Raw genomic sequence first — 25,783 nt, forward strand, 5'->3', positions numbered from 1 at the left:
CATCTCTAATCCTCATCTAAGAGATCCCATTCCTCCCAGGAGAAATAGGGGGCCACATCCTCAAAAGTCACACTTGCCTGTGTAGGTTCCAAAAACACTTCTGCAACCATGGAAACTTGTGGGAAGAGGCAGGTCTTCGAGGGGTGTGACCATGACGACTTTCCAGGGGCTCAGGCCTTCCCTGTGTCCCTGCACCGGATCCCTGGACATGGGCACTGCCAATGGCTCAGGGGACACAATGAAGTGATGACAGCTGAGCGACCCGGCTATCCCAGGCAACAAAGTCTCTAGGCCGGCATTGCAAGCAGCGAATGTTCCCAACCCTAAGCATTCCCTGTCCATCGCCTGGGTACCAACCCGTGTTCAGGATCGTCAGACAGAGCCCAAAGACCCTAGGACTGCTAAAATGACTGCCGTGGAAAAACCAACCCACCACATTCTGGGCAAGGACAACACACTGCCCACAGCAGACAGGGAGAGTTTCTGAAGATGTGAAGCCTGATGGAAAGAGGCACCAAAATGACACCAAGGTTCAAGCAACACACACCGCAGACAATCTTTGAAGCCCCAGGCCCTGGACCCTATGTGACCTCTTCATCATAAAGCTGTTATTCTGGAGCAGGACCTATAAGTTGCTTTCCTAACACATAGAGGAAAAGTGAGACTTGGAGAAAATGCTGAGATGGAGGAATTAAATTTCACTTTGCAGCTCTGATCCACCTAAATTTTGTGCTTCTCAGATCAGTCCCTTTGACCCTGCCAAATGAGACAGGACATATGTTCTGCCTCCAGATCCTACTTTCTCCAACCCTGACTGGATCTTGTGCATCAGGGAGACTGCCAGCAGCCCATCCCATCCATAGTGCATCTACAGCAATTGCATGAAGACACAGAGTTGTGATAATAATATCCCTGCAATTCTTTATTTTTTATTTTTTTTATTTTTATTTATTTATTTTTTTATTTATTTATGATAGTCACAGAGAGAGAGAGAGAGAGGCAGAGACACAGGCAAAGGGAGAAGCAGGCTCCATGCACCGGGAACCCGATGTGGGATTCGATCCCGGGTCTCCGGGATCGCGCCCTGGGCCAAAGGCAGGCGCCAAACCGCTGCGCCACCCAGGGATCCCAATTCTTTATTTTTAAAATATATTTATTTTCATTGATGTTCAATTTGCCAACATATAGAATAACACCCAGTGCTCATCCCGTCAAGTGCCCACCTCAATGCCCATCACCCAGTCACCCCAACCCCTGCCAACCTCCCCTTCCAACACCCCTAGTTAATTTCCCAGAGTTAGGAGTCTCTTATGTTCTGCCTCCCTGCCTAATATTGCCTAATATTTCCTAATATTCCTAATATTCCTAATATTGCCTAATATTTCCTAATTTCCTAATATTCCTAATATTCCTCCCTGCCTATCTGCCTAATATTTCCCACTCATTTTTCTCCTTTCTCCTTTATTCCCTTTCACTATTTTTTATATTTCCTAAGCGAATGAGACCATATAATATTTGTCTTCTCCGATTGACTTATTTCACTCAGCATAATACCCTCCAGTTCCATCCATCTCGAAGCAAATGGTGGGTATTTTTCGTTTCTAATGGCTGAGTAATATTCCATTGTATACATAAACCACATCTTCTTTATCCATTCATCTTTCAATAGACACTGGGGCTCCTTCCACAGTTTGGCTATTGTGGACATTGCTGCTATAAATATTGGGGTACAGGTGTCCCGGCGTTACATTACATCTGTATCTTTGGGGTAAATCCCCAGCAGTGCAATTGCTGGGTCATAGGGCAGGTCTATTTTTAACTCTTTGAGGAACCTCCACACAGTTTTCCAGAGTGGATGCACCAGTTCACATTCCCACCAAAAGTGCAGGAAGGTTCCTCTTTCTCCCCATCCTCTCCAACATTTGTTGTTTCTGGTCTTGTTAAGTTTTATTTATTTATTTATTTATTTATTTATTTATTTATTTATTCTTGAGAGACACAGAAACAAAGAGAAGCAGAGAACTAGGTAGAGGGAGAAGCAGTCTCCAAGCATGGAGCTCAATGCGGGATTCGGTCCTGGGACTCCAGGATCACATCCTGGGCTAAAGGCTTGCACTACACTGTGAGCAGAAAAATATATATATATATAATATATATATATACGTTTTATAATATTTTATAATTACATATTTATATTATATATATATTTTTTCAGAATCGGGACAATTTCTTCTATTTCGTTTTCTCTATAGAAAGCAAACAAACGTGGGTCCTTGTGCAGACAGTGGATTAAGAAACTGACCTCAGTTCTGGTCATGATCTCAGGGTCCTGGGATTCAGCCCAACACTGTGATCTAAGATGAGAGAAGAGTCTGCCTCTCTCACTGTTCCTACCTGTGGGTGCAATCTCTGCCTCTATCTCCAATAAATAAAAATATACAAGGAACCAAGAAACATATACATCAAGGTCCAAACATTAATCATCATAGAAATCCAACCCCAAACAACTGAGGTATCTCCTCACAACTGTTTCCTTGGCAATGAAGGAACCACAGCAAATAAAATGAGAAGGACCTTGTTCTGGTGAGGATGTGGAGAACAGGCCATGGCAAACTCTGGGTGGAAGGACCACATGGTGTAGCTACTATGGAAACCTGCCCGGGGCACACCACCCACTACACAGAGCTCCTCGTCTGTTTCTGAACACCTTTCATTTCCAGCTGAGTGAGAGGAAGGTCTAGACCGAGGTTGTAGGGAGAGGCAGTAGCAGGAGAGGAATGGACTCAGTGGGGGTGTCCTAACATAGTCCTGCTCACCTGCAGTAGAGAGACAGAGCCAGAGATGCTGGAGGAGACAGCTGCTGTCAGGATGCACATCAGACTCTGGTATCAGGAACTCCCATTCAGAGGATCTGAGCTGGTTTGGGTCAGTGTGTGGAGGCTCCATATGTGAGGACCTTTTGCACAGGAGGGCAGCATGCAGGCTGATGCAGAGGATCTCATCATCTGGGTTTGGGGAAGAGAGAGGGAAAGAAAGCTGTGACCCTGATCTGGCTGTACAAATGCCCCAGGCTGCACTGCCTGTCATCTCTGAGACTGCTGACCTTCATGAAACATCATGTCTTTGAGGTTGCCCTGGGATGATGGGTGCATCAATAGTGTGACTTCATTTTTTTAAAGATTTTATTTATTTATTCATGAGAGAGACACAGAGACAGAGACAGAGATGCAGGCAGAGGGAGATGCAGGCTTCATGCAGGGAACCTGATGAGGGACTCAATTCTGGGCTGAAGAAGACACTAAACTGCTGAGCCACCCGGGCTGCCCAATAGTGTGACTTCTTATCGCAGAATCCTGTGCCATTGATCGATGTTTTCTACTGGGATTATTCTTTAAATCACGGAGGCTTTTGGGGGGTTTTCTAGGCTTCTAAAAGAAATGAATACACTATCAATCGTCACATGCCATCTTTACATGAACACGGGGGTTCATTATTCTGGAGCAACTACTGAGGAGTGGGATTTCCAGGTCATGTAGTAGGTTATCCATCTTTAATTTCAGGAGGAACAGAAAAATTATTATCCTGGGCTTCTCTTTCATTTTCATTCCTACTTGTAAGGTTGAGGCCCAGGTGTCCTATAGCTCCCCAGGATGGTCTGGTCAGTGCTTCTTTCATACCTGAGCCCCTGTGATGAGTGTATAGAGCATCCATTGTGGTTGACATGAATTTCCCTGACAGATTCTGGTGGGAAGTGTCCTCTCCTGTGCTTACTTCATGTGTTTGTACCCTCCTGTATAACATGTCCACACAAAGCTCTGCCTGTTTTATAGATGAATGTTTTTTTTTCTATTGACTTTTGAGGATTCTTATGATAATTTGTGCAAGTTTTCCTTGGTCTATATCATGTATCTCATTACTTTGATAAATACATGGAACAAAAAATGTAGTTGATATTTGCAAAGTGTATTCTTAATATTTGGTGTTATGTATGTTGAATTTTTATCTATAACATTCCGATTTCATAATTAATGATTTGCCTTAAGAGTTTCTCAATTGACAATATATGGAAAAGTCTTGATTTTTTTCCCTGGTCTCCTCAGTGTTGACCTGTTCTCTAATTTGTCTCTAGTAACTCAGGGTTTATATGTTATATGAATATAGACTTTTGCAATTGATTTCCATAGTGTTGTTTTCATAAACTGTAGCAATTCCATTCTCCTGCTCAAATGTGAACTTGTGATTTCATGGCAGATGCTCTGTTGTGTCTCATCAGGCTGGTTGTTCATCACATTGAATAGATATGCTTCTGGTGTGAAACATAATCATTTGTTTTTCCAGTTCCTGGAATTTCTATACATCCTCTTGCTCTTCAGAGACAGGTTGTGGTACTTAGCATCCTTCCATCAGACGTTGGAATTGACTCCAGTGCATTCCCCTGAAGGGTAATGGACCCATGTGACACCCACACTGACATGTGCAGGGAGAACTCAGAGAAGGATCAGGTGAGTGTAAGGTTCTGCCTGGGTTTCCCCAGCCCAGATCCAGACTCCTGCAGGGGGTCCTGGGACAGATCTTCTGTGGAGAAAGACATAACAGGATGGGGACAGGACTTGCCTTCCCTGAGGGAGCCTCCAACATGAGTACTCAGAGAAAATGATGGTCAGCAGCAGGGGTGAGGAGCACAGGATGCCCAGGTGGGGAAGCAAGAGTCACTGCCGAAACTCAGTGTTTGGCTTCCCAACCAAGTGAAGGATTTGGGGATGTTTCCATCCACTTAAATGTCCTGACTCATGTGTGCATGGGACTCAGGGCCCTGCCACATGGAGACTGAGTCTGTATGGGGGAACAGTGAGCACTTAGATCTGGGACCTTGTGTCCTAGTTATCGAATCATTCTGATCACCCATGAAATCTCTCAAAGGTCTGACAGATCAAAAACTGCAAGTCCACATGTAGAAAATTGACCACCTTTGGACGTAGGAATCATGGATGTAGGCATGTGGAGATATAGCTGTGGTGATTAGGACAAGAGTGAGGCTGATCCAGAATATTCTGTATAGTATTATGAGCAACAGATAGAAAAGTCTGAAGTTTTAGGTATCTGCTTTCATACGGATGTGCCTGGGTTAACGCTGCTCCGGTGGTAAAACAGGTAGGAATCCTAAGAACCCCAGGGCTGTAGGAAGAATGTGTGGCACCAACGTGATGCCCTGTGAACTAAGCACAGAGGCATGGATGGTGGCTGAGGACAGTGAGTCCAGGTGTGGGTTTCCTGCTCTGTTTTGTCATAACCTGACTCTTCTCTTGGGACCAGGTTGGAAAGGACAAAAAAGAGGAGAGACCCTGTTTTAGTGTGTCTGGGTGATATCACCACATTCTCAGTCCGGGTGGGTTAAACAACACACTCATTCTAATGGTTCTGGAGTCTGGGAAGTTTAAGGTCCAGGTGCAGGGAGATGTGGTGTCTGGGGAGCACACAGGTCCTAGCCTGTACTTTCCTGTCACTTCACATGGGCTGGGGGCTCAGATCTTCCCCAGTCCTGGTGTATAAGGGCCCTGATCCCACCATGAGGCTGCACCTCCTGACCTAAATGCTCCCTTAACACCCCACTTCCTCCTCCCATCACATGGACATTAGGTTGGATCGTGGGGATGGTAGAGGTCACACACAGTGAGCTGATATCCATGAGTTATTCCCTGAAGGTGGAAGGTCCTCCTCCACTTTTGTTCTCTCGGTTTTCATAATAGTTTAGTTGAATTTCTCATCACATGGTATCTTTTGGTGTCATCTGCTAACTCCTGTGATCACCAGTCCTCCCTCTCCTCCTCCTGTCCCCCCATGGGAAATCCCACAGGAACTGTTAAATTTCCTCCTTTGGTGCAGGGGGGACACTGACTCCACACAAGCACCTCCTGGAGCAGGACCTTGTCCCCACCACTGATGCACAACACACAACCTGAGCCAGTGTCCTTCCCAAATCCAAGCATTTATAACTTGCTAGGGGCCTACCTGGCTCTTAACACACATGATGATGAAGGTGATAAAGGTTTGTACTCTCGTGTCTCTCTGTGTGTGTGTGTGGGGGTCTTCCAACTATACATCCCCACAACGTACTTCTTGGCGACCCTTGCTTTCCCATGTTGATGCTGATATTGAATCTATCAGTGTGGTGCAAGACTGAGGTCACACCTGCAGTCAATCTTCTCGCCTTTTCATTTTTGAGCCCTTTGTAGGGTCATGAGCAGCATGAATTTTCTGCTGTTTTTAAAAAACATGCACACTGGTTTGGTTGGATCTCTCATGTTAGATGTATACAGCTGGGACTGTATAAAGGAGAAGTTGTGGTTCATGGAGATCCATGTAATAAGGTGGTATTTAGGGACAGAAATAAAAAAGTTAAAGCAAATCTGTCCTTGAGCATATAAGTATAGCAGTTGGCTAAACCAACAAAGCTTCCAAATCAGAAACTGATTAAAGATTAAGCAAAGGAAGAGACACAGTCATTTCTGGATATTACTCTATTTCTCTTTCTATGACAACAAAGTTTGTAAGTTAGAGACTGAATACGTGGGCACAGAATCCTGTGCCCAGAGAGATTCCCTGGGGGACACTGTTCCTTGGAGGGGAAGCCCAGACCCTGACAGGAAACCAGCCCAGACTTCCAGCTGCACCTGCTCCTGGGCCTTCAAAAAAGAAGTGGTGAGTAGTGCTCACCGCCTGGTGGTCCCGATCCCATTCTACAGGGAGTTTTGTGTCTGGGCTCACACTGAGGTCGCCTCACTGTGTCCTTCGCACAGTAATACACGGCTGTGTCCTCGGTTCTCAGGCTGTTCATCTGCAGATACAGCGTGTTCTTGGCATTGTCTCTGGAGATGGTGAATCGGCCCTTCACAGCGTCTGCGTAACTTGTGCTCCTTCCATCACTGCTAATGTATGCGACCCACTGCAGCCCCTTCCCTGGAGCCTGGCTGACCCAGCTCATGTCGTAGCTACTGAAGGTGAAGCCAGAGACCACACAGGAAAGTCTCAGGGACCCCTCAGGTTTCACAAGGTCTCCCCCAGACTCCACCAGCTGCACCTCACACTGGACACCTGCAGATACAAGACATCCTGGTCAAGAAACTGTCCCACATCCCCTGTTTCTCTCACTCACCTCCACTCACATACTCAAGGTCTCTGGTCCTCCATGGATTACCTTTTAAAATAGTGACATGGAAAACCCAGCTGAGCACAGACTCCATGGTGAGTTTTCTCAGTTCTCTCCTGATCCCTGAAGGGGGTCACCTGGGGATACTGGGGCTGGTGCTCCTCTCCCAGGTGCAGGATCGGGGCTGGCCTGGTTTAATTAGTGGAAGGAGGGTCCTATTTGCATGTCCTCTGTGTATATAACCAGCTCCAGACTTACATTTGAGACTTTAGAATTCAACACAAGTGTTTCACCACAATTCTCTAGCAATTTGTGTAGATGGCACTATGACTATATGAAGTTCTAATGTGTTAGCAGAGTTATATCTGCATTTCTGGGTGTAGTTTCAAAAGACATTCATCAATTTAGCTCATTTTCTGTAGAGTATTTTATCTTCTTTGTAAATTCTAATCCTAAATACGTATTTTGGATACCAATGTAAAGAGGATTATTTTGTTAATTTTGTATAGGTAATTTGTTGTTAGTTTCTAGAAAGATATCTTTATTTTGTTGATGATTTTATACACTGATTTTTTTTCTGATCTCATAAGTTATTTCTTCCAGTTTTTATGTGAGGTCTTTACTCATTGAATCTATTAAAACACCGTCTTAGGAAAGCAAAATATTTTCTTTCATATTACGAGTTTTTCATTTCTTTTATGTAGTTCTCTTTTTTGTATATATATTTTTATTGGAATTCAATATGCCAGCATATAGCATAACACCCAGTGCTCATCACGTCAAGTGCCTCCCTCAGTGCCTGTCACTCAGTAACCCCAACACCCTACCCATCTCCACTTCCACAAAACCTTGTTCGTTTCCCAGAGTTTGGTGTCTCTCATACTTTGTCAACTTCACTGATATTTTCACTCATTTTCTCTCCTTTCCCCTTTATTCCCATTCACTATATTTATATTCCCCAAATGAATAAGACCATATTATGTATATCCATCTCCAATTGACTTACTTCACTCTGTATAATACACTCCCATTCCATCCATGTCGAAGCAAATGGTGGGTATTCTTCAATCCTTTTTAAAATTTTTTTATCTTTTTATTTTTATGGTTATATTTTTCTTGAATTTATTATTTATTTATTTATTTATTTATTTTAATAATAAATTTATTTTTTATTCGTATTCAATTACCAACATACAGGATAACATCCAGTGCCCATCACGTCAATGCCCCCCTCAGTGCCCGTCAACCATTCACCCCCACCCCCCGCCCTCCTTCCCTTCCACCTCCCCTAGTTAGTTTCCCAGAGTTAGGAGTCTTTATGTTCTGTCTCCCTTTCTGATATTTCCCAAACATTTCTTCTCCCTTCTCTTATATTCCCTTTCACTATTATTTATATTCCCCAAATGAATGAGAACATATAATGTTTGTCCTTCTCTGATTGACTTATTTCTCTCAGCATAATACCCTCCAGTTCCATCCATCTCGAATAGCTGAGTAATTTCTAATAGCTGAGTAATATTAGCTCCATTTCTAATAGCTGAGTAATATTCCATTGTTACATAAACCACATCTTTATCCATTCATCTTTCGATGGACATTGAGGCTCCTTCCACAGTTTGGCTATTGTGGACATTGTTGCTATAAACATCAGGGTACAGGTGTCTGACATTTCACTGCATCTGTATCTTTGGGGTAAATCCCCAAAAGTGCAATTGCTGGGTCATAGGGCAGATCTATTTTAAACTCTTTGAGGAACCTCCACACAGTTTTCCAGAGTGGCTGCACCAGTTCACATTCCCACCAACAGTGTAAGAGGGTTCCCTTTTATCTGCATCGTCTCCAACATTTGTTGTTTCCTGCTTTGTTAATTTTCCCCATTCTTACTGGTGTGAGGTGGCATCTCATTGTGGTTTTGATTTGTATTTCCCTGATGGCAAGTGATGTAGAGCACTTCCTCCTGTGCTAGTTGGCCATGTCTATGTCTTCCTCTGTGAGATTTCTCTTCATGTCTTTTGCCCATTTCATGATTGGATTGTTTGTTTCTTTGATGTTGAGTTTAATAAGTTCTTTATCGATCTTGGAAACTAGCCCTTTATCTGATACGTCATTTGCAAATATCTTCTCCCATTCTGTAGATTGTCTTTTAGTTTTGTTGACTGTATCCTTGGCTGTGCAAAAGTTTCTTATCTTGATGAAGTCCCAATGGTTAATTTTTGCTTTTGTTTCTTTTGCCTTCGTGGGTGTATCTTGCAAAAGACAAGATTCCATCAAATCCTAGAAGAGAACACAGGCAACACCCTTTTTGAACTTGGCCATAGTAACTTCTTGCAAATTTCTTCTTGTGATTTAGTTTTAGTTTCAAAGCATTATTGTTTAAAAATATATAGGGCAATCCCAAACTTCAGTATTGGTTAAGACTTGATATGTGACCGGGATCCCTGGGTGGCGCAGCGGTTTGGCGCCTGCCTTTGGCCCAGGGCGCAATCCTGGAGACCCGGGATCAAATCCCACGTCGGGCTCCCGGTGCATGGAGCCTGCTTCTCCCTCTGCCTGTGTCTCTGCCCCCCCCCCCCGTGTGACTATCATAAATAAATAAAAATTAAAAAAAAAAGACTTGATATGTGACCAAGTATGTGGTCCATTCTGGAGAAAGTTCCATGTGCACTTGAGAAGAAAGTGTATTCAGTTGTGTTCAGATTTGAAATTCTGTAAATGTCTGTGATATCCATCTGGTCCAGTGTATAATTAAAAGCTCTTGTTTCTTTGGAGATGTTGTGCTTAGAATATGTCATGGAAGGTGGGGCAAGATGGAGGAAAATTAGGGTCCCTAAGTCACCTGTCCTCATCAACTTACCTAGATAACTATCAAATAATCCTGAAAGCCTACGAATTCGGCATGAGATTCAATGTAATAGACACAGAAGTACTGTGGAACAGATCAGCAAAACCAGGAGTTCATTCTTTGATAGAATTTTTAAGATAAAAAAACCGTTAGCCACCATTATTACAAGAAGAGAGAAAAGACTCAAATTAATAAAATCCTCAGTGAGAAAGAGAGATCACCACCGATACCAAGGAAATAAAAATGATCTTAAAAACTTATTATGAGCAGATATAAACCAATAAATTAGGTAACCTAGAAGAAATGGACACATTTCTGGAAAACCACAAACTACCAAAACTGGAAGAGGAAGAAATAGAATACTTGAATGGGCTGATAACCAGGGAGGAAATTGAAGCAGTCATCAAAAATCTCCCAAAACATAAAAGTTCAGGGCCAGATGGCTTCTCAGGGAAGTCTAACAAACATTTAAAGAAGAAACCATAACTATTCTTCTAAGCTGTTCGGAAAGATAGAAAGAGATGGAAAACTTCCAAACTCATTCTATGAGGCCAGCATCACCTTAATTCTAAAACCAGACAAAGACCTCACCAAAAAGGAGAATTATATACCAATATCCCTGATGAACACAGATGCAAAAATTGTCACCAATGTACTAGCCAATAGGATCCAACAGTACATTAAGAAGATTATTCACCATGAACAAGTGGGATTTTTCCCTGGGATGAAAGCCTGGTTCAACACTTGTAAAGCAATCAATGGGACACATCATATCAACAAGAGAACCATGTGATCCTCTAAAAAGGTGCATGAAAGCATTTGACAAAATACAGCATCCATTCCTGGTCATAACTCTTCAGACTGTAGGGATAGAGGGACATTCCTCAGCATCTTAAAAGCCATCTACAGAAGGCCCACAGCAAATATTCTGAATGAGGAAACACTGGGAGCCTTCTCCCTAAGATTGGGAACAAGACAGGGATGACCACTGACACCACGACTATTCAACATAGTAATTGAAGTCCTTGCCTCAGCAATCTGTCAACAAAAAGAAATAAAAGGCATTCATATTGGCAAAGAAGACTTCAAATTCTCCCTCATCATATATGACATGATACTATACGTAGAAAACTCAAAAGACTCCATCCTAAGATTGCTAGAACTCATACATTGTTTTGACAGTGTGGCAGGATACAAAATCAATACCCATAAATCAGTGGCACTTCTAAATTTTTTTTTAATTTTTTATTTATTTATGATAGGCACACAGTGAGAGAGAGAGAGGCAGAGACACAGGCAGAGAGAGAAGCAGGCTCCATGCACCGGGAGCCTGACGTGGGATTCGATCCCGGGTCTCCAGGATCGCACCCTGGGCCAAAGGCAGGCGCCAAACCGCTGCGCCACCCAGGGATCCCATCAGTGGCACTTCTATACACTAACAATGAGACTGAAGAAAGAGAAATTAAGGAGTTAATCCCATTTACAATTGCACTCAAAAGCATCAGATACCTAGGAATAAACCTAACCAAAGAGGTAAAGGATCTATAACCTAAGAACTACAGAAGACTTCTGAAAGAAATTGAGGAAGACATAAAGAAATGGAAACATATAACTTGCTCATTGATTGGAAGAATTAGTATCATGAAAATGTCAATGTCACCCAGCGATTTTACACATTTAATGCAATCCCTATCAAAATACCATGGACTTTCTTTATAGAGTAGAAATAAATCATCTTAAGATTGATGTGGAATCAGAAAAGACCCAGAATAGCCATGGAAATACTAAAAAAGAAAACCATAGCTGGGGGCATCACAATGCAAGATTTCAGGGTTTACCACAAAGCTGTGGTCATCAAGACAATGTGGTACTGGCAAAAAAACAGACACATAGATTAATGGAGCAGAATAGAGAATCCAGAAGTGGACCCTCAACTCTATGATCAACTAATATTCGACAAAACAGGAAAGACAAGACACTGGAAAAAAGACAGTCTCTTTAATAAATGGTGCTGGGGGGATCCCTGGGTGGCGCAGCGGTTTGGCGCCTGCCTTTGGCCCAGGGCGCGATCCTGGAGACCCGGGATCGGGTCTCATGTCGGGCTCCCGGTGCATGGAGCCTGCTTCTCTCTCTGCCTGTGTCTCTGCCTCTCTCTCTGTGTGTGTGACTATCATAAATAAATAAAAATTTTAAAAAAATGGTGCTGGGAATAATGGACAGCCACATGCAGAAGAATGAAACTAGTCCATTCTCTTACACCATACACAAAGGTAAACTCGAAATGGATGAAAGATCTAAATGTGAGACAGGATTCCATCAAAATCCTAGAGGAGAACACAGGCAACACCCTTCTCAAACTTGGCCTCAGCAACTTCTTGCAAGTTTCATCCATGAAGGCAAGAGAAACAAAAGCAAAAGTTAACTATTGAGACTTCATCAAGATAAGAAGCTTTTGCACAGCAAAAGATACCATAAACAAAACTAAAGTACAAATTAGAGAATGGGAGAATATATTTGCAATTGACATATCCGAACATGTGCTAGCATCCAAGATCTATAAAGAACTTAGCAAACTCAACACCAAAGAAACAAACAATCCAATCATGAAATGAGCAAAAGACATGAACAGAAATCTCACAGAGGAAGACATGGACATGGCCAACATGCACATGAGGAAATGCTCCGCATCACCTGGCGTCAGGGAAATACAAATCAAAACCACAATGAGATGCCACCTCACACCAGTGAGAATGGGGGAAATTAACAAGGCAGGAAACAACAAATGTTGGAGAGCTTGTGGAGAAAGGGGAATCCTCCTGCACTGTTGGTGGGAATGTGAACCTGTGCAGCCCCTCCTGAAAACTGTGTGGAGGTTCCTCAAAGAGTTAAAAACAGATATGCCCTATGACTCAGCAATCGCACTGCTGGGGAATTATCCCAAAGATACAGATGCAGTGAAACACCGGGACACCTGCACCTTGATATTCATCGCAGCAATGTCCACAATAGCCAGACTGTGGAAGGAGCCTCAGTGTCCATCGACAGATGAACGGATAAAGGAGATGTGGTTTATGTATACAATGGAACATTACTCAGCCATTGGAAATGAGGAATACCCACCATTTGCTTTCACGTGGATGGAACTGGAGGGTATTATGCTGACTGAAATAAGTCAACCGAAGGACAACCATCATATGGTTTCATTCAGAAGGTGAATATAAAAAATAATGAAAGGGATGATAGGAGAAAGAAATGAAAATGGATGAGAAAAATCAGAGGGAGACAGAACATTAGCGACTGCTAACTCAATGAAATGAACAAGCAGTAGTGGAAGGGGAGGTGGGAGTGTGGATGGGGTGTCTGAGTGTAGAACAACGAGGGGGCACTTGGCGTGATAGAGCAATGGGTGTTATGCTATATGCTGGCAAATTAAGCACCAAAAAATATATTTACAAAAAAGAAAAAGATGGAAATTCCTCCCTGTCTCAGCAACTGCTCACTAAGCACTGCTATCAGCCAATGAGAAACAAACAGAATTTGAAACACTTGTCCTTTTTCAATGAACTATTTTTTTAAAAATAACATTTCCTTATTTCCTCCTAAGACCTTATTAAAGCTGACCTTCTTTTTGTCTCTTCAAACTTTCTTCACTATACTGTGCATGTCGCTAATTGTGATTCCTCTGCTATCTCTCCAAAAGACTCATTTTGCCAGAAAAAAAAAAACAGGGAATAATGAAATGATAGATAAATTTAACACAGAAAATATAAAGCATTCCATCTCTTAGTTCAGGTTTAATCATTAGAGAAATAAATAAATGCTCCATTGTGGAATTTATTTATTTTGTTAAATATTTTATTTATTTATTCATGAAAGATTAAGAGACAGAGAAGCAGAGACACAGGCAGAAGGAGAAGCAGGCTCCAAGCAGGAACCCTGAAGCAGCCTCGATCCCACTACTGGATGACACCCTGAGTCAAAGTCAGATGCCCAACCACTGAGCCATCCAAGCATCCCTAAAGTGGAATTGAAACAGTGATTTAAAGAATACTAGGTGGGGGGATCCCTGGGTGGTGTAGTGGTTTGGCGCCTGCCTTTGGCCCAGGGCGCGATCCTGGAGACCCGGGATCGAGTCCCACGTTGGGCTCCCGGTGCATGGAGCCTGCTTCTCCCTCTAACTGTGTCTCTGCCTCTCTCTCTCTCTCTGTGTGACTATCATAAATAAATAAAGAAAAAATATATTAAAATAAAAGAATACTAGGTGGGCTTGAAAAAATGGAGAGAGGACAATAGACATTCCTATTATTCTAGATGAATGAAGCAAAATCGCATCAGGCCACATTAAAAATTCTATAACCAATGTTTAATTCCCAGTGAAGGCTATAAAAATCCGGTTGAATAAATCACAGGAGTGAGTCAGTTTAGACAAGATAAAATTATTGAAAATAATGACTGAAAAGAAGAGGAAATAAAGGTAAAGACAACAATGACAGACATGGGGAACTCAGTTAATCATGATGTCATAATATTCTTATGATAGGAGTCCCATTAGATGAAGAGGCAGGAAAAAAATTATTTGATTAATAACTGAAAAGTTCCCTAATCTCAGGAAGGACACAGATGTAAAAATACAAGAAAAACAGAGAACTCCCACTGATCCCATCATAAGGCTGCACCTCTTGACCTAAGTGCTCCCCTAAGGCCCTACCTCATCCTCCCATCACATGGGCATTGGGTTCAAACATGGGGATGGTAGAGGTCACACACAGTGAGCTGACGTCAGCACCCTAAGGATCCATGAGTTATTCCCTGCAAGTGGAAAGTCCTCCAATCCAGGTCCTCGCCCTGGGGAGACTCATGGATCCAGTAGAAGCCTCTGGTATCTGTGTGCACATAGCATACTTGTGACCTTCAGAACCTGCTAGTGACCTTGGGGAGAGGACAGTTTCCACCTGAGACTCTGGGTTATCCTTGAACTGTTTCAATTTTTTTTAATAAATTAATTTTTTATGGGTGTTCAATTATCGAACATACAGAATAACACCCTGGGCTCATCCCGTCAAGTGCCCCCCTCAGTGCTCATCACCCATTCATCCCCACCCCCCACCCTCCTCAGCTTCAACCACCCCTAGTTTTTTTCCCAGAGTTATGAGTCTTTATGTTCTGTCTCCATTTCTGATATTTCCCACACATATCTTCTCCCTTCCTTTATATTCTCTTTCACTATTACTTATATTCCCCAAATGAATGAGAACATATAATGTTTGTCCTTCTCTGATTGACTTACTTCACTCAGCATAATACCCTCCAGTCCATCCATGTTGAAGCAAATGGTGGGTATTCTTCTGCATGTGGATGTCCAATTTTGCCAGCACCATTTATTGAAGAGACTCTCTTTCTTCCAATGGATAGTATTTCCTCCTTTATTGAATATTAGTTGACCATAAAGTTCAGGGTCCAATTCTGAGTTCTCTATTCTGTTCCATTGATCTATGTGTCTGTTTTTGTGCCAGTACCACACTGTCTTGATGACCACAGCTTTGTAGTACAACCTGAAATCTGGCATTGTGATGCCCCCAGATATGGTTTTCTTTTTTAAAATTCCCCTGGCTATTCGGGGTCTTTTCTGATTCCACACAAATCTTAAAATAATTTGTTCTAACTCTCTGAGGAAAGTCCATGGTATTTTGATAGGGATTGCATTAAACGTGTACATTGCCCTGGGTAACATTGACATTTTCACAATATTAATTCTGCCAATCCATGAGCATGGAATATTTTTCCATCTCTTTGTGTCTTCCTCAATTTCTTTCAGAAGTGTTCTATAGTTTTTAGGGTATAGATCCTTTACATCTTTGGTTAGGTTTATTCCTAGGTATCTTATGCTTTTGGGTGCAATTGTAAATGTGACTGACTCCTTAATTTCTCTTTCTTCAGTCTCATTGTTAGTGTATAGAAATGCCAGTGATTTCTGGGCATTGATTTTTATCCTGCCAGGCAACGAAATTGCTGTATGAGTTCTAGCAATCTTGGGGTGGAGACTTTTGGGTTTTCTATGTAGAGTATCATGTCATCGGCGAAGAGGGAGAGTTTGACTTCTTCCATGCCAATTTGAATGCGTTTAATGTATTTTTCTTGTCTGATTGCTGAGGCTAGGACTTCCACTACTATGTTGAATAGCAGTGGTGAGAGTGGACATCCCTGTCTTGTTCCTGATCTTAGGGGAAAGGCTCCCAGTGCTTCCCCACTGAGAATGATATTTGCTGTGGGCTTTTCATAGATGGCTTTTAAGATGTCAAGGAAAGTTCCCTCTATCCCTACACTCTGAAGAGTTTTGATCAGGAATGGATGCTGTATTTTGTCAAATGCTTTCTCTGCATCGAATTAGAGGATCATATGGTTCTGGGTATTTCTCTTGCTGATATGATGAATCACATTGATTGTTTTACGAGTGTTGAACCAGCCTTGTGTCCCGGGGATAAATCCTACTTGGTCGTGGTGAATAATTTTCTTAATGTGCTGTTGGATCCTATTGGCTAGTATCTTGTAGAGAATTTTTGCATCCATGTTCATCAGGGATATTGGTCTGTAATTCTCCTTTTTGGTGGGGTCTTTGTCTGGTTTTGGAATTAAGGTGATGCTGGCCTCATAGAATGAATTTGGAAGTACTCCATCTCTTTCTATCTTTCCAAACAGTTTTAGTAGAGTAGGTATGGTTTCTTCTTTAAACGTTTCATAGAATTCACCTGGGAAGCCATCTGACCCTGGATTCTTGTGTCTTAGGAGGTTTTTGATGACTCATTCAATTTCCTCCCTGGTTTTTGGCCTATTCATGTTTTCTATTTCTTCCTGTTCCAGTTTTGGAGGTTTGTGGCTTTCCAGGAATGTGTCCATTTCTTCTACATTGCCTAATTTATTGGCGTATAGCTGCTCATAATATGTTTTTAAAATCGTTTGTATTTCCTTGGTGTTGGTAGTGATCTCTCCTTTCTCATTCATGATTTTATTAATTTGAGTCTTCTATCTCTTTTTTTTAATAAGGTTGGCTAATGGTTTATCTATCTTATTAATTCTTTCAAAGAACCAACTTCTGGTTCTGTTGATCTGTTCCACAGTTCTTCTGGTCTTGATTTCGTTGAGTTCTGGTCGAATCTTAATTAACTCTCTTCTGCTGGGTGTAGGGTCCATCTACTGTTTCTTCTCTAGCTCCATTAGGTGTAAGGTTAGCTTTTGTATTTGAGTTCTTTCCAGTTTTTGAATGGATGCTTGTATTGCGAAGTATTTCCCCGCCAGGACTGCTTTTGTTGCATCCCAAAGATTTTGAATGGTTGTATCTTCATTCTCATTAGTTTCCATGAATCTTTTTAATTCTTCCTTAATTTCCTGGTTGACCCTTTCATCTTTCAGCAGGATGGTCCTTAACCTCCACGTGTTTGAGGTCCTTCCAAAATTCTTGTTGTGATTTAGTTCTAATTTCAAGGCATTATGGTCTGAGAATATTCAGGGGACGATCCCAATCTTTTGTTATCCGTTCAGACCCGATTTGTGACCCAATATGTGGTCTATTCTGGAGAAAGTTCCATGTGCACTTGAGAAGAATGAGTATTCAGTTGAGTTTGGATGTAAAGGTCTTTAGATATCTGTGAAATACATCTGGTCCAGTGTATCTTTTAAGGCTCTTGTTTCTTTGGAGATATTGTGCTTAGAAGACCTATCGGGGGTAGAAAGAGCTAGATTGAAGTCACCAAGTATAAGTGTATTATTATCTAAGTTTGCCTTAACTTTGGTTATTAATTGCTTGATATATTTGGCAGCTCCCACATTCGGGGCATATATATTGAGGATTGTTAAGTCCTCTTGTTGGATAGATCCTTCAAGTATGAGATAGTGTCCCTCTTCATCTCTCACTACAGTCTTCGGGGTAAATTTTAGTTTATCTGATATAAGGATGGCTACCCCTGCTTTCTTTTGAGGACCATTTGAATGGTAAATGATTCTCCAACCTTTTATTTTCAGGTTGTAGGTGTCCTGTCTAAAATGAGTCTCTTGTAGACAGCAAATAGATGGGTCCTGCTTTTTTATCCAGTCTGAAACCCTGCACCTTTTGATGGGTTCATTAAGCCCATTCGCATTCAGAGTTACTATTGACAGATATGAGTTTAGTGTCATCATGATATCTATTCAGTCCTTGTTTTTGTGGATTGTTGCACTGAACTTCTTCTTAAAGGTGAATTTTAAGAATCCCCCTTAAATTTCTTGCAGAGCTGGTTTGGAGGTCACATATTCTTTCAGTTCCTGCCTGTCTTGGAAGCTCTTTACCTCTCCTTCCATTTTGAATGAGAGCCTTAAGGATAAAGAATTCTTGGTTGCATGGTCTTCTCATTTAGGACCCTGAATATATCCTGCCAGCCCTTTCTGGACTGCCAGGTCTCTGTGGAGAGGTCTGCTGTTACCCTAATATTCATCCCCATAAAAGTCGGGGATTACTTGTCTCTTGATTCTTTAAGGATCTTCTCTTTATCTTTGGAAGTTACAGCTTAACTATTAAATGTCGAGGGGTTGAATGGTGTTTATTGATTTTTTTGGGGGGGGGATCTCTCTATTTCCTGGATCTGAATGCCTGTTTCTCTTCCCAGATTAGGAAAGTTTTCAGCTATGATTTGTTGAAATACATATTCGGGCCCTCTGTCCCTTTTGGCGCTCTCGGGAACCCCAATTAAACATAGGTTTTCCTTCCTCAGGCTGTCGTTTATTTCCCCTAATCTGTCTTCTTGGTCTTTTAATTGTCTGTCTCTTTTTTCCTCAGTTTCCCTCTTTGCCATCTACTTGTCTTCTATGATACTCACTCGTTCTTCCACCTCATTAACCCTCGTCGTTAGGACTTCTAGTTTGGATTGCATCTCATTCAATTGATTTTTAATTTCTGCCTGATTGGATCTAAATTCTGCAGTCATGAAATCTCTTGAGTCCTTTATGCCTTTTTCTAGAGCCACCAGTAGCTGTATAATAGTGCTTCTGAATTGGCTTTCTGACATTGAATTGTAATCCAGATTTTGTAACTCTGTGGGAGAGAGGACTGTTTCTTATTCTTTCTTTTGAGGTGAGGTTTTCCTTCTAGTCATTTTTCTCAGTGCAGAGTGGCCAAAAACAAGTTGTATTGGGAAAAGGAGAAAAAGAGTGGAGAGAAAGAAGTAAAGAAAAGAGAAAAAGAAAAAAGAAAAAAGGAAGAAAAAAGGAAAAAAGAGAAGAAAAAGAGAAAGAAAAAGATAGAAAGGGAAAAAATGTGGGGGAAGCAATCAGAAATAAAAAAATCACTGGGGAGTATCTTCTGTTTCTGTATACTTTAAGTCCCTTGACTTCCCCTGGAACTTGTCCGTTTAGCTGGTCTTCTGGGGGAGGGGCCTGTTGTGCTGATTTTCAGGTGTTAGCACTTGGAGGAGCTGCTCTGCCCCCTGCCGGGTGCAGGGCTCAGTGGGGGTTGTTTACCCCGTGAGGCCCCAGGAGGGACCCTAGTGGCAGAAGCCAGCTCTGGAAACCTGGATTCAGCCCCGCAGTAACTATGGAGCTCTCCTTCTGCGGGGCCTGGAGGCACCGGGGCAGGGCCGCTGCTCTGCTCAGCTCGGGGCAGGAGCATCCTTGCTGTCCTGGGCCCTCCTGGCCTCTGCCTGTCCTGGGGGAGGCCGAGTCCTGGGCTGTGTCCTGGTGCCCTGTGCTCTGGGGCCTGCGCTGTTGGATTTGCACTCCGGCTGCACAGCCGCCTCTCTGCAGAGCCGCCGCCCAAGCCCCTCCAAGCTGCTCCTGGAGCCGTGCAGCCCCCTTCGTACGGAGCCTCTTCCTCCACCGGAGCCGCTGCCGCCAAGCTGCTCCTGGGGCTGTGCAGCCCCCTCCGCGCAGAGCCGCTGCCCGAGCCCCTCCGATCTGCTCCCGGGTCAATGCGTGTGCGCTGCAGCCCTTAGGGAGCTCGGTGCACTCTCCTGGGTGAGCAAGTGTCTGTTAGTGTCCTAGGGAGCCCAAGGGCATCCCCGCCGTCCTGGGGTCCTGTTCTAACTCCCTGGAGGCACCTTTCAGCCCGGGAATATTGGTGACGCTCCTGCTTCTCCAGGATGGAGCTTTCCTGTCCTGGGGGCTCTCGCCCCGGCCTTAGCCCGGCTCCTCGCGGGGCCCCTCCCCCTTGGATGTCTTTTGTTTCTTTGTTTCTTTTTCCACATCTTCCTACCTTGATGGAAGCACGAACTCTTCTCACTGAAGCATTCCAGCTGGTCTCTCTTTAAATCTCAGGCCTAATTCATAGATTTTCAGGATGATTTGAAGGTTATCTGAGTAATTTGTTGGGGACAGGTGATTTGGGGACCCTACTCTTCCTCCATCTTGCCCCTCCCTCCATTTTTCTTCATTGACCCATTTCTTCTTCAATAAGATGTTATTTTATCAGCATTATATATGTACATAATATATGTATGTATATATGACATATATATATATATATATATATATATATATATATATATATATTTATTTTCATGACAGACAAAGTGAGAGAGAAGCACTGACACAATCAGCGGAGAAGCAGGGTCCGTGCAGGGAACCTGATGTGGAACTTGATCCCAGGTCTCCAGGATCACACCCTGAGCTGAAGGCAGCTATAAACTTCTGAAACATCAGGGCTGCCCTTATTATATATTTTTATTGAAGTTTGAATCCGACCTATAACAAACACCCGATGTTCATCCCATCAGTTCTCCTGTCAGTGCCCATCACCAATTCACGGAAACCACCCGCTCACTTCCCCTTCCATTAGCCCTTGTTCTTTCCCAGAGTTAGGAGACTCTCATGTTTGGTCAACCTCACTGATGTTTCCCACTCATTTTCCCACCTTTCACCCTTGCTGGGTGCTGGGCATAGTGGGAGCTGTTTACCGTGTGAGTCCTTTGTTCCCTGGCAGCCCTTCTATCCCAGGCACTAGGTGAAACAAGGAGGAACAGCAACATGGTGGCAGCCAGTTCTTGAACACTGGAATCAACTCCCCTCAGTAACTACCACAGTCTCCCAGTTTGCACTGGCCTAGATGCTCACAGCCTGGCCTGTGGGTGCAGGTCTTCACAGCTTTCAGGGCCCCCAGTGGCATGAGAGTCCTCCCTGTCCTGTGCCCTCCCTACCTCCATCTCTTCCAGGGGATGTCCAGGATTCTGGTCTGTATCCACTCTGTGCCCTGGGATCCAGGGCCATGGCTGCTGGAATAGTGCTCCCAGGGATCAAAGTTCCTGAAGCCAGTGGGACACAGACAGCTCCCTCTGGAGATCCCACCCCCAGCCCCTGGACAGACTGGCTTCCCTTACATTCCTTACATTCCTCCTGGGTGCACGTTTCAGCCCTTTACTGAGATCCCACATTTGGTGTGCTTGCCCCTGGACTCACTTCCTCTACTAGTGACACTGGGAACTGGATGCTCCAATGCCCCTCCTGCGATTTTGCCCAATTTTACTGGTAATCACTTTTCTGTCTGGGAAGACACAAGGCAGATTTATAATGTTCCTGTTTCTCCAGGGCTGGACTTTCATGTCCTGGAGGCTTTAGCTGTGGGCCTTACATGGGCTCATCACGGTGCTCCTCCCCTAGTTGATTTTTTTTTATTTTATTATTTCTGCCTTCCTACATTGTTAGAAGTGAAAACCCTTTCTCTGTAGTGTTCTGGCCAGTCTCTCTTTAAATCTCAGGTCAAATTTGTAGGTGTTCAGGATGGTTTGTAACTTATCTAGGTATTTGATGGGGCCAGCTGAGTTGAGGACCCCTAGTCCTCTGTCATCTTTCCCTGCCTCACATTTAATTTTTCTGCCATTTCTCTGGTAGGCCTTCCAGTGGGACAGAAATTTTTTTCCCTCTTTTCTGTTGGATTCATTGTCTGGTCTATTCATGGAGTTTATAAAAGGCAGACCTTCAGGAGACAATGAATTTCATTGTGCATGTGCATGGGCTACATAATATATAATGTGAGGTGCGATTTCATATCAGGACAGGGTGTCTGTTCATATCTTCTGCCCATTTATGATTGGGTTTTTCATTTTGTGTTTGTTTAGGTTGATAATTGTGCTGTATATCTTGGAAACCAGCCTGAATCTGATGATCAATTTTTAAATATCTTCTCCCATCTTATAGGTTGTCTTTAAATTATGTTGAGTGTTTCCATAGCTGTACAACTGCTCTTTCCTTGATGGAATCCATATAGTTTATCTTTGGTTTTGTTTTCCTTCCCTTCAGAGACTTGAGTAGCAAGAAACTGTTGTGCCTGAGGTCACGAAATCTCTAGGATTTTGATGGTTTCCTGCTTCACAATTAGGACTTTCATTTACTCTGATTTTTATCTCTGTGTCACTTGTAAGAATGTGGCCCAGGTTCATTTTTTTACTTGTGACTGTCCAATATTCACAACCTCACCTGTTGAAAAGATTGTCCTTTTCCAGTGGATACTCTTTTTTGTGCTTTGTCAAAGACAATATGACCGTAGAGTTGTGTTTCCATTTCTGCATTCTCTGCTATATTCCATTGACCTATGTGCCTCTTTTACTGCCAAAATTATACCATCTTGAGGATCACAACTTTGAACTCCACAATTGTGATACCTTCTGCTTTGGGTTGTTTTCAACATTGTCTTGTCTCATCAGGATCATTCTTGGTTCCTTACAAGTTTTAGGATTGTTTCTTCTATTTCCTAGAACAAAGTTCATGGTATTTTGATAGGGTTTTCATTGAATGTGTCGATTGCTCTTGGTAGCATAGATATTTTATCAATACTTATAACACTAATCCATGAGAATAGAATGTTTTCAATCTATGTGTGTCTTCCTCAATTTCTTTCATAAGTGTTCTAGAAATTTGAGACTATAGATCCTTTTCCTCTCTGGTTAGTATTTTTGTAGTGTTGGATCTTAGCGTTAGGAACTTGGTAAGACTTTTGCATCCATATTTATCAATATAAGTGTTTGTAATTCCCCTTAGTAACTGGGTCTTTAGTTTGGGGGTCAATGTAATGCTGACATCAGAGAATGAGTCTGGAGGTTTTCCTTCAATTTCTATTATTTGAATAGCTTCAGAAGAATAGGTATTGATTCTGGTTTAAAATGACTTGGTAGGGATCCCTGGATGGTTCAGCAGTTTGGTGCCTGCCTTAGGTCCAGGGCATGACCGTGGAGTCCCAGGATCGAATCCCACACCCGGCTCCCTGCATGGAGCCTGCTCCTCCTTCTGCCTGTGTCTCTGTCTCTAACTGTATGTCTCTTAGGGAAGAAAAAATTCTTTGTTTAAAATATTACGGCTGTAAACCTGGGTACCTCAGTGGTTGAGTGTGTGTCTTTGGCTCAGGGCATGATATCTGAGTACTGGGGACAAGTCCAGCATCAGGCATGCTGCATGGAATCTGCTTCTCCTCCCTCTACCTATGTATCTGTCTCTGTGTGTTGCTCATGAATAAATAAATGCATTCTTTAAAAAATTGGCCCAAGGATGTTGCCCATGGGGAAACATTCAGTTAACCATTGATTCTTGATTTCTGCTGAAACGATGATGCAAGTTCCTGGGATCAACCATATGGTCAGGCTTTGTGCTCATTGAAGAATCTTGAGATTTTCTATCTGTTACCCTCAAACTATTTTGTCACTTTGTCTATAAATAAATAATACATACATACATACATACATACATACATACATACAAACATACATACAATGTTGGGGGCAAGATAGATCATGGAGGAGTAAGGGTTCTCAACTCACCTCATACCAGCAACTAACCTAGATAACTTTTTTTAAAGATCTTGTATATTAGCCCTTCACCTGATAAGTCATTTACAAATATCTTCTCCTATTCTTTAGGTTGGCTTTGAGTTTTGTTGACTATTTTGCTGTGCATAGCTTTTTATCTTCATGATGTCCCAATAGCTCACAAACAATAGGAAGGAAATACAAACGATTTTAAAAGGATATTAGGACCACTTCTATGCCAATAAATAAGGCAATCCAGAAGAAATGGATGCTTTTCTGGAAAACCACAAATAAGCAAAACTGGAATGCAAAGAAATAGAAAACACGAACAGGCAAATAAGCAAGGAGGAAATTGAAGCACTCATCTAAAACCTCCCAAGATACAAAAATCCAGGTTCAGATGGCTTCCCAGGGAAGTCTATCAAACATTTAAAGAAGAAGCCATACCTATTTACTAAAGCTTTTCTGGAAGATAGAAAGGGACAGAATACTTCCAAACTCTTTTAATGAGGCCAGAATCACCTTAAATCCAAAATGAGACAAAGACTCCACCAAAATGGAGAATTATAGACCAATAACCCTGATGAACGCAGATGCAAAAATTCTCAACAAGACACTGGCCAATAGGACACAACAAAATATTAACAAAATTATTCACCATGACCAATGGGATTTATACCTGGGATGCAAGGCTGGTTCAACACATGTAAAGCAATTGATATGATAGATCATATCAACAAGAGAAAAAAGACAAGAACCCTAGGATCTTCTCAATACAAACAGAGAAAGCATTTGACAAAATACAGGATCCATTCCTGATCAAAACTCTTCAGAGCATAGGGATAGAGGGAACATTCCTCAGCATCTTAAAAGCCATCTACGAAAAGCCCACAGCAAATATCATTCTCAATGGGGAAGCATGGGAGGCTTTCTCCTAAGATCAGAAACAAGACAGGGATATGCACTCTCACCACTGCTATTCAACATAGTACTAGAAGTCCTAGCCTCAGCAATAAGGCAACAAAAAGAAACAAAAGTCATTCATATTGGAAAACAAGAAGTCAAAACCAAAAAAAGAAGAAAAAAAGAAGTCAAAACCTCTGTCTTCGCAGATGACATGACACTGTATCTAGAAAACTCAAAAGACTCCACCCTAAGGTTGATTGAACTCATACAGCAATTCAGCAGTGTGGCAGGATACAAAATAAATGCCCAGAAATCACGTCCATTACTGTACACTAGCAATGAGATTAAACAAAGAAATGTTAAGGCATCAAAAAAAGTCTTAAATTGCACCCAAAAGCAGAAGATACCCAGGATTAACCCTAACCAAAGAGGTACAGTTTCTATACCCTAAAAACTATGGAACACTTCTGAAAGAAATTGAGGAAGAAGCAAGAATATTGATGATATTCCATGCTCATGGATTGGAAGAATTAATTTTTTGAAAATGTCAAAGCTCCCCAGGGCAATTTACACGTTCAATGCAATTCCTATCAAAATAACTCGGACTTTCTTCAGAGATTTGGAAAAAATCAACTTAAGGTTTGTGTGGAATCAGAAAAACCTCCAAATAGTCATGGTAATACTGAAAGGAAAACCAGAACTGGGGCATCAGAATGCTGGATTCCAAGTTCTACTACAAAGCTGTGATCATCAAGACATTCTGGTAGTGGCACAAAAACAGACACATTGATCAATTGCACAGAATGGAGAACCAGAAATGGACACCGAACTCCATGGTCAACTAATATTTGACAAAGCAGGAAAGACTATCCACTGGAAAAAACAAGAGTCTCTTCAATCAATGGTGCTTGGAAAATTGGACAGCCATGTACAGAAGAATGAAACTAGATCATTCTCTTACACAAAACACAAGATAAACTAAAAAATTGATGAAAGATCAAAATGTGAGACAAGATTCCATCAAAATCGTAGAGAACACAGGCAACACCCTTTTTGAACTTGGCCACAGTAACTTCTTGCAAGATTCATCCATGAAGGCAAAAGAAACAAAAGCAAAAATGAACTATTGGGACT

The 25,783-nt window shown here is 42.2% G+C and overlaps 1 pseudogene and 2 gene segments (V, D, J or C); all 3 read right to left on the minus strand.

The window, feature by feature from the left end:
* LOC144321274 (immunoglobulin heavy variable 3-74-like) overlaps positions 1 to 25,783 on the minus strand; it is a 182,744-nt gene that overhangs the window by 55,611 nt on the left and 101,350 nt on the right.
* LOC144321313 (immunoglobulin heavy variable 3-23 pseudogene) overlaps positions 1 to 25,783 on the minus strand; it is a 116,005-nt pseudogene that overhangs the window by 25,578 nt on the left and 64,644 nt on the right. The window lies entirely within an intron of this gene.
* LOC144321314 (immunoglobulin heavy variable 3-74-like) lies at positions 6 to 7,315 on the minus strand. The segment is given in 4 exon segments: positions 6 to 115; positions 358 to 498; positions 6,715 to 7,092; positions 7,196 to 7,315. Coding segments are annotated over 4 exon segments (675 nt in total).

Source organism: Canis aureus, chromosome 9 (assembly GCF_053574225.1).
Source record: "Canis aureus isolate CA01 chromosome 9, VMU_Caureus_v.1.0, whole genome shotgun sequence".
NCBI lineage: Eukaryota > Metazoa > Chordata > Mammalia > Carnivora > Canidae > Canis > Canis aureus.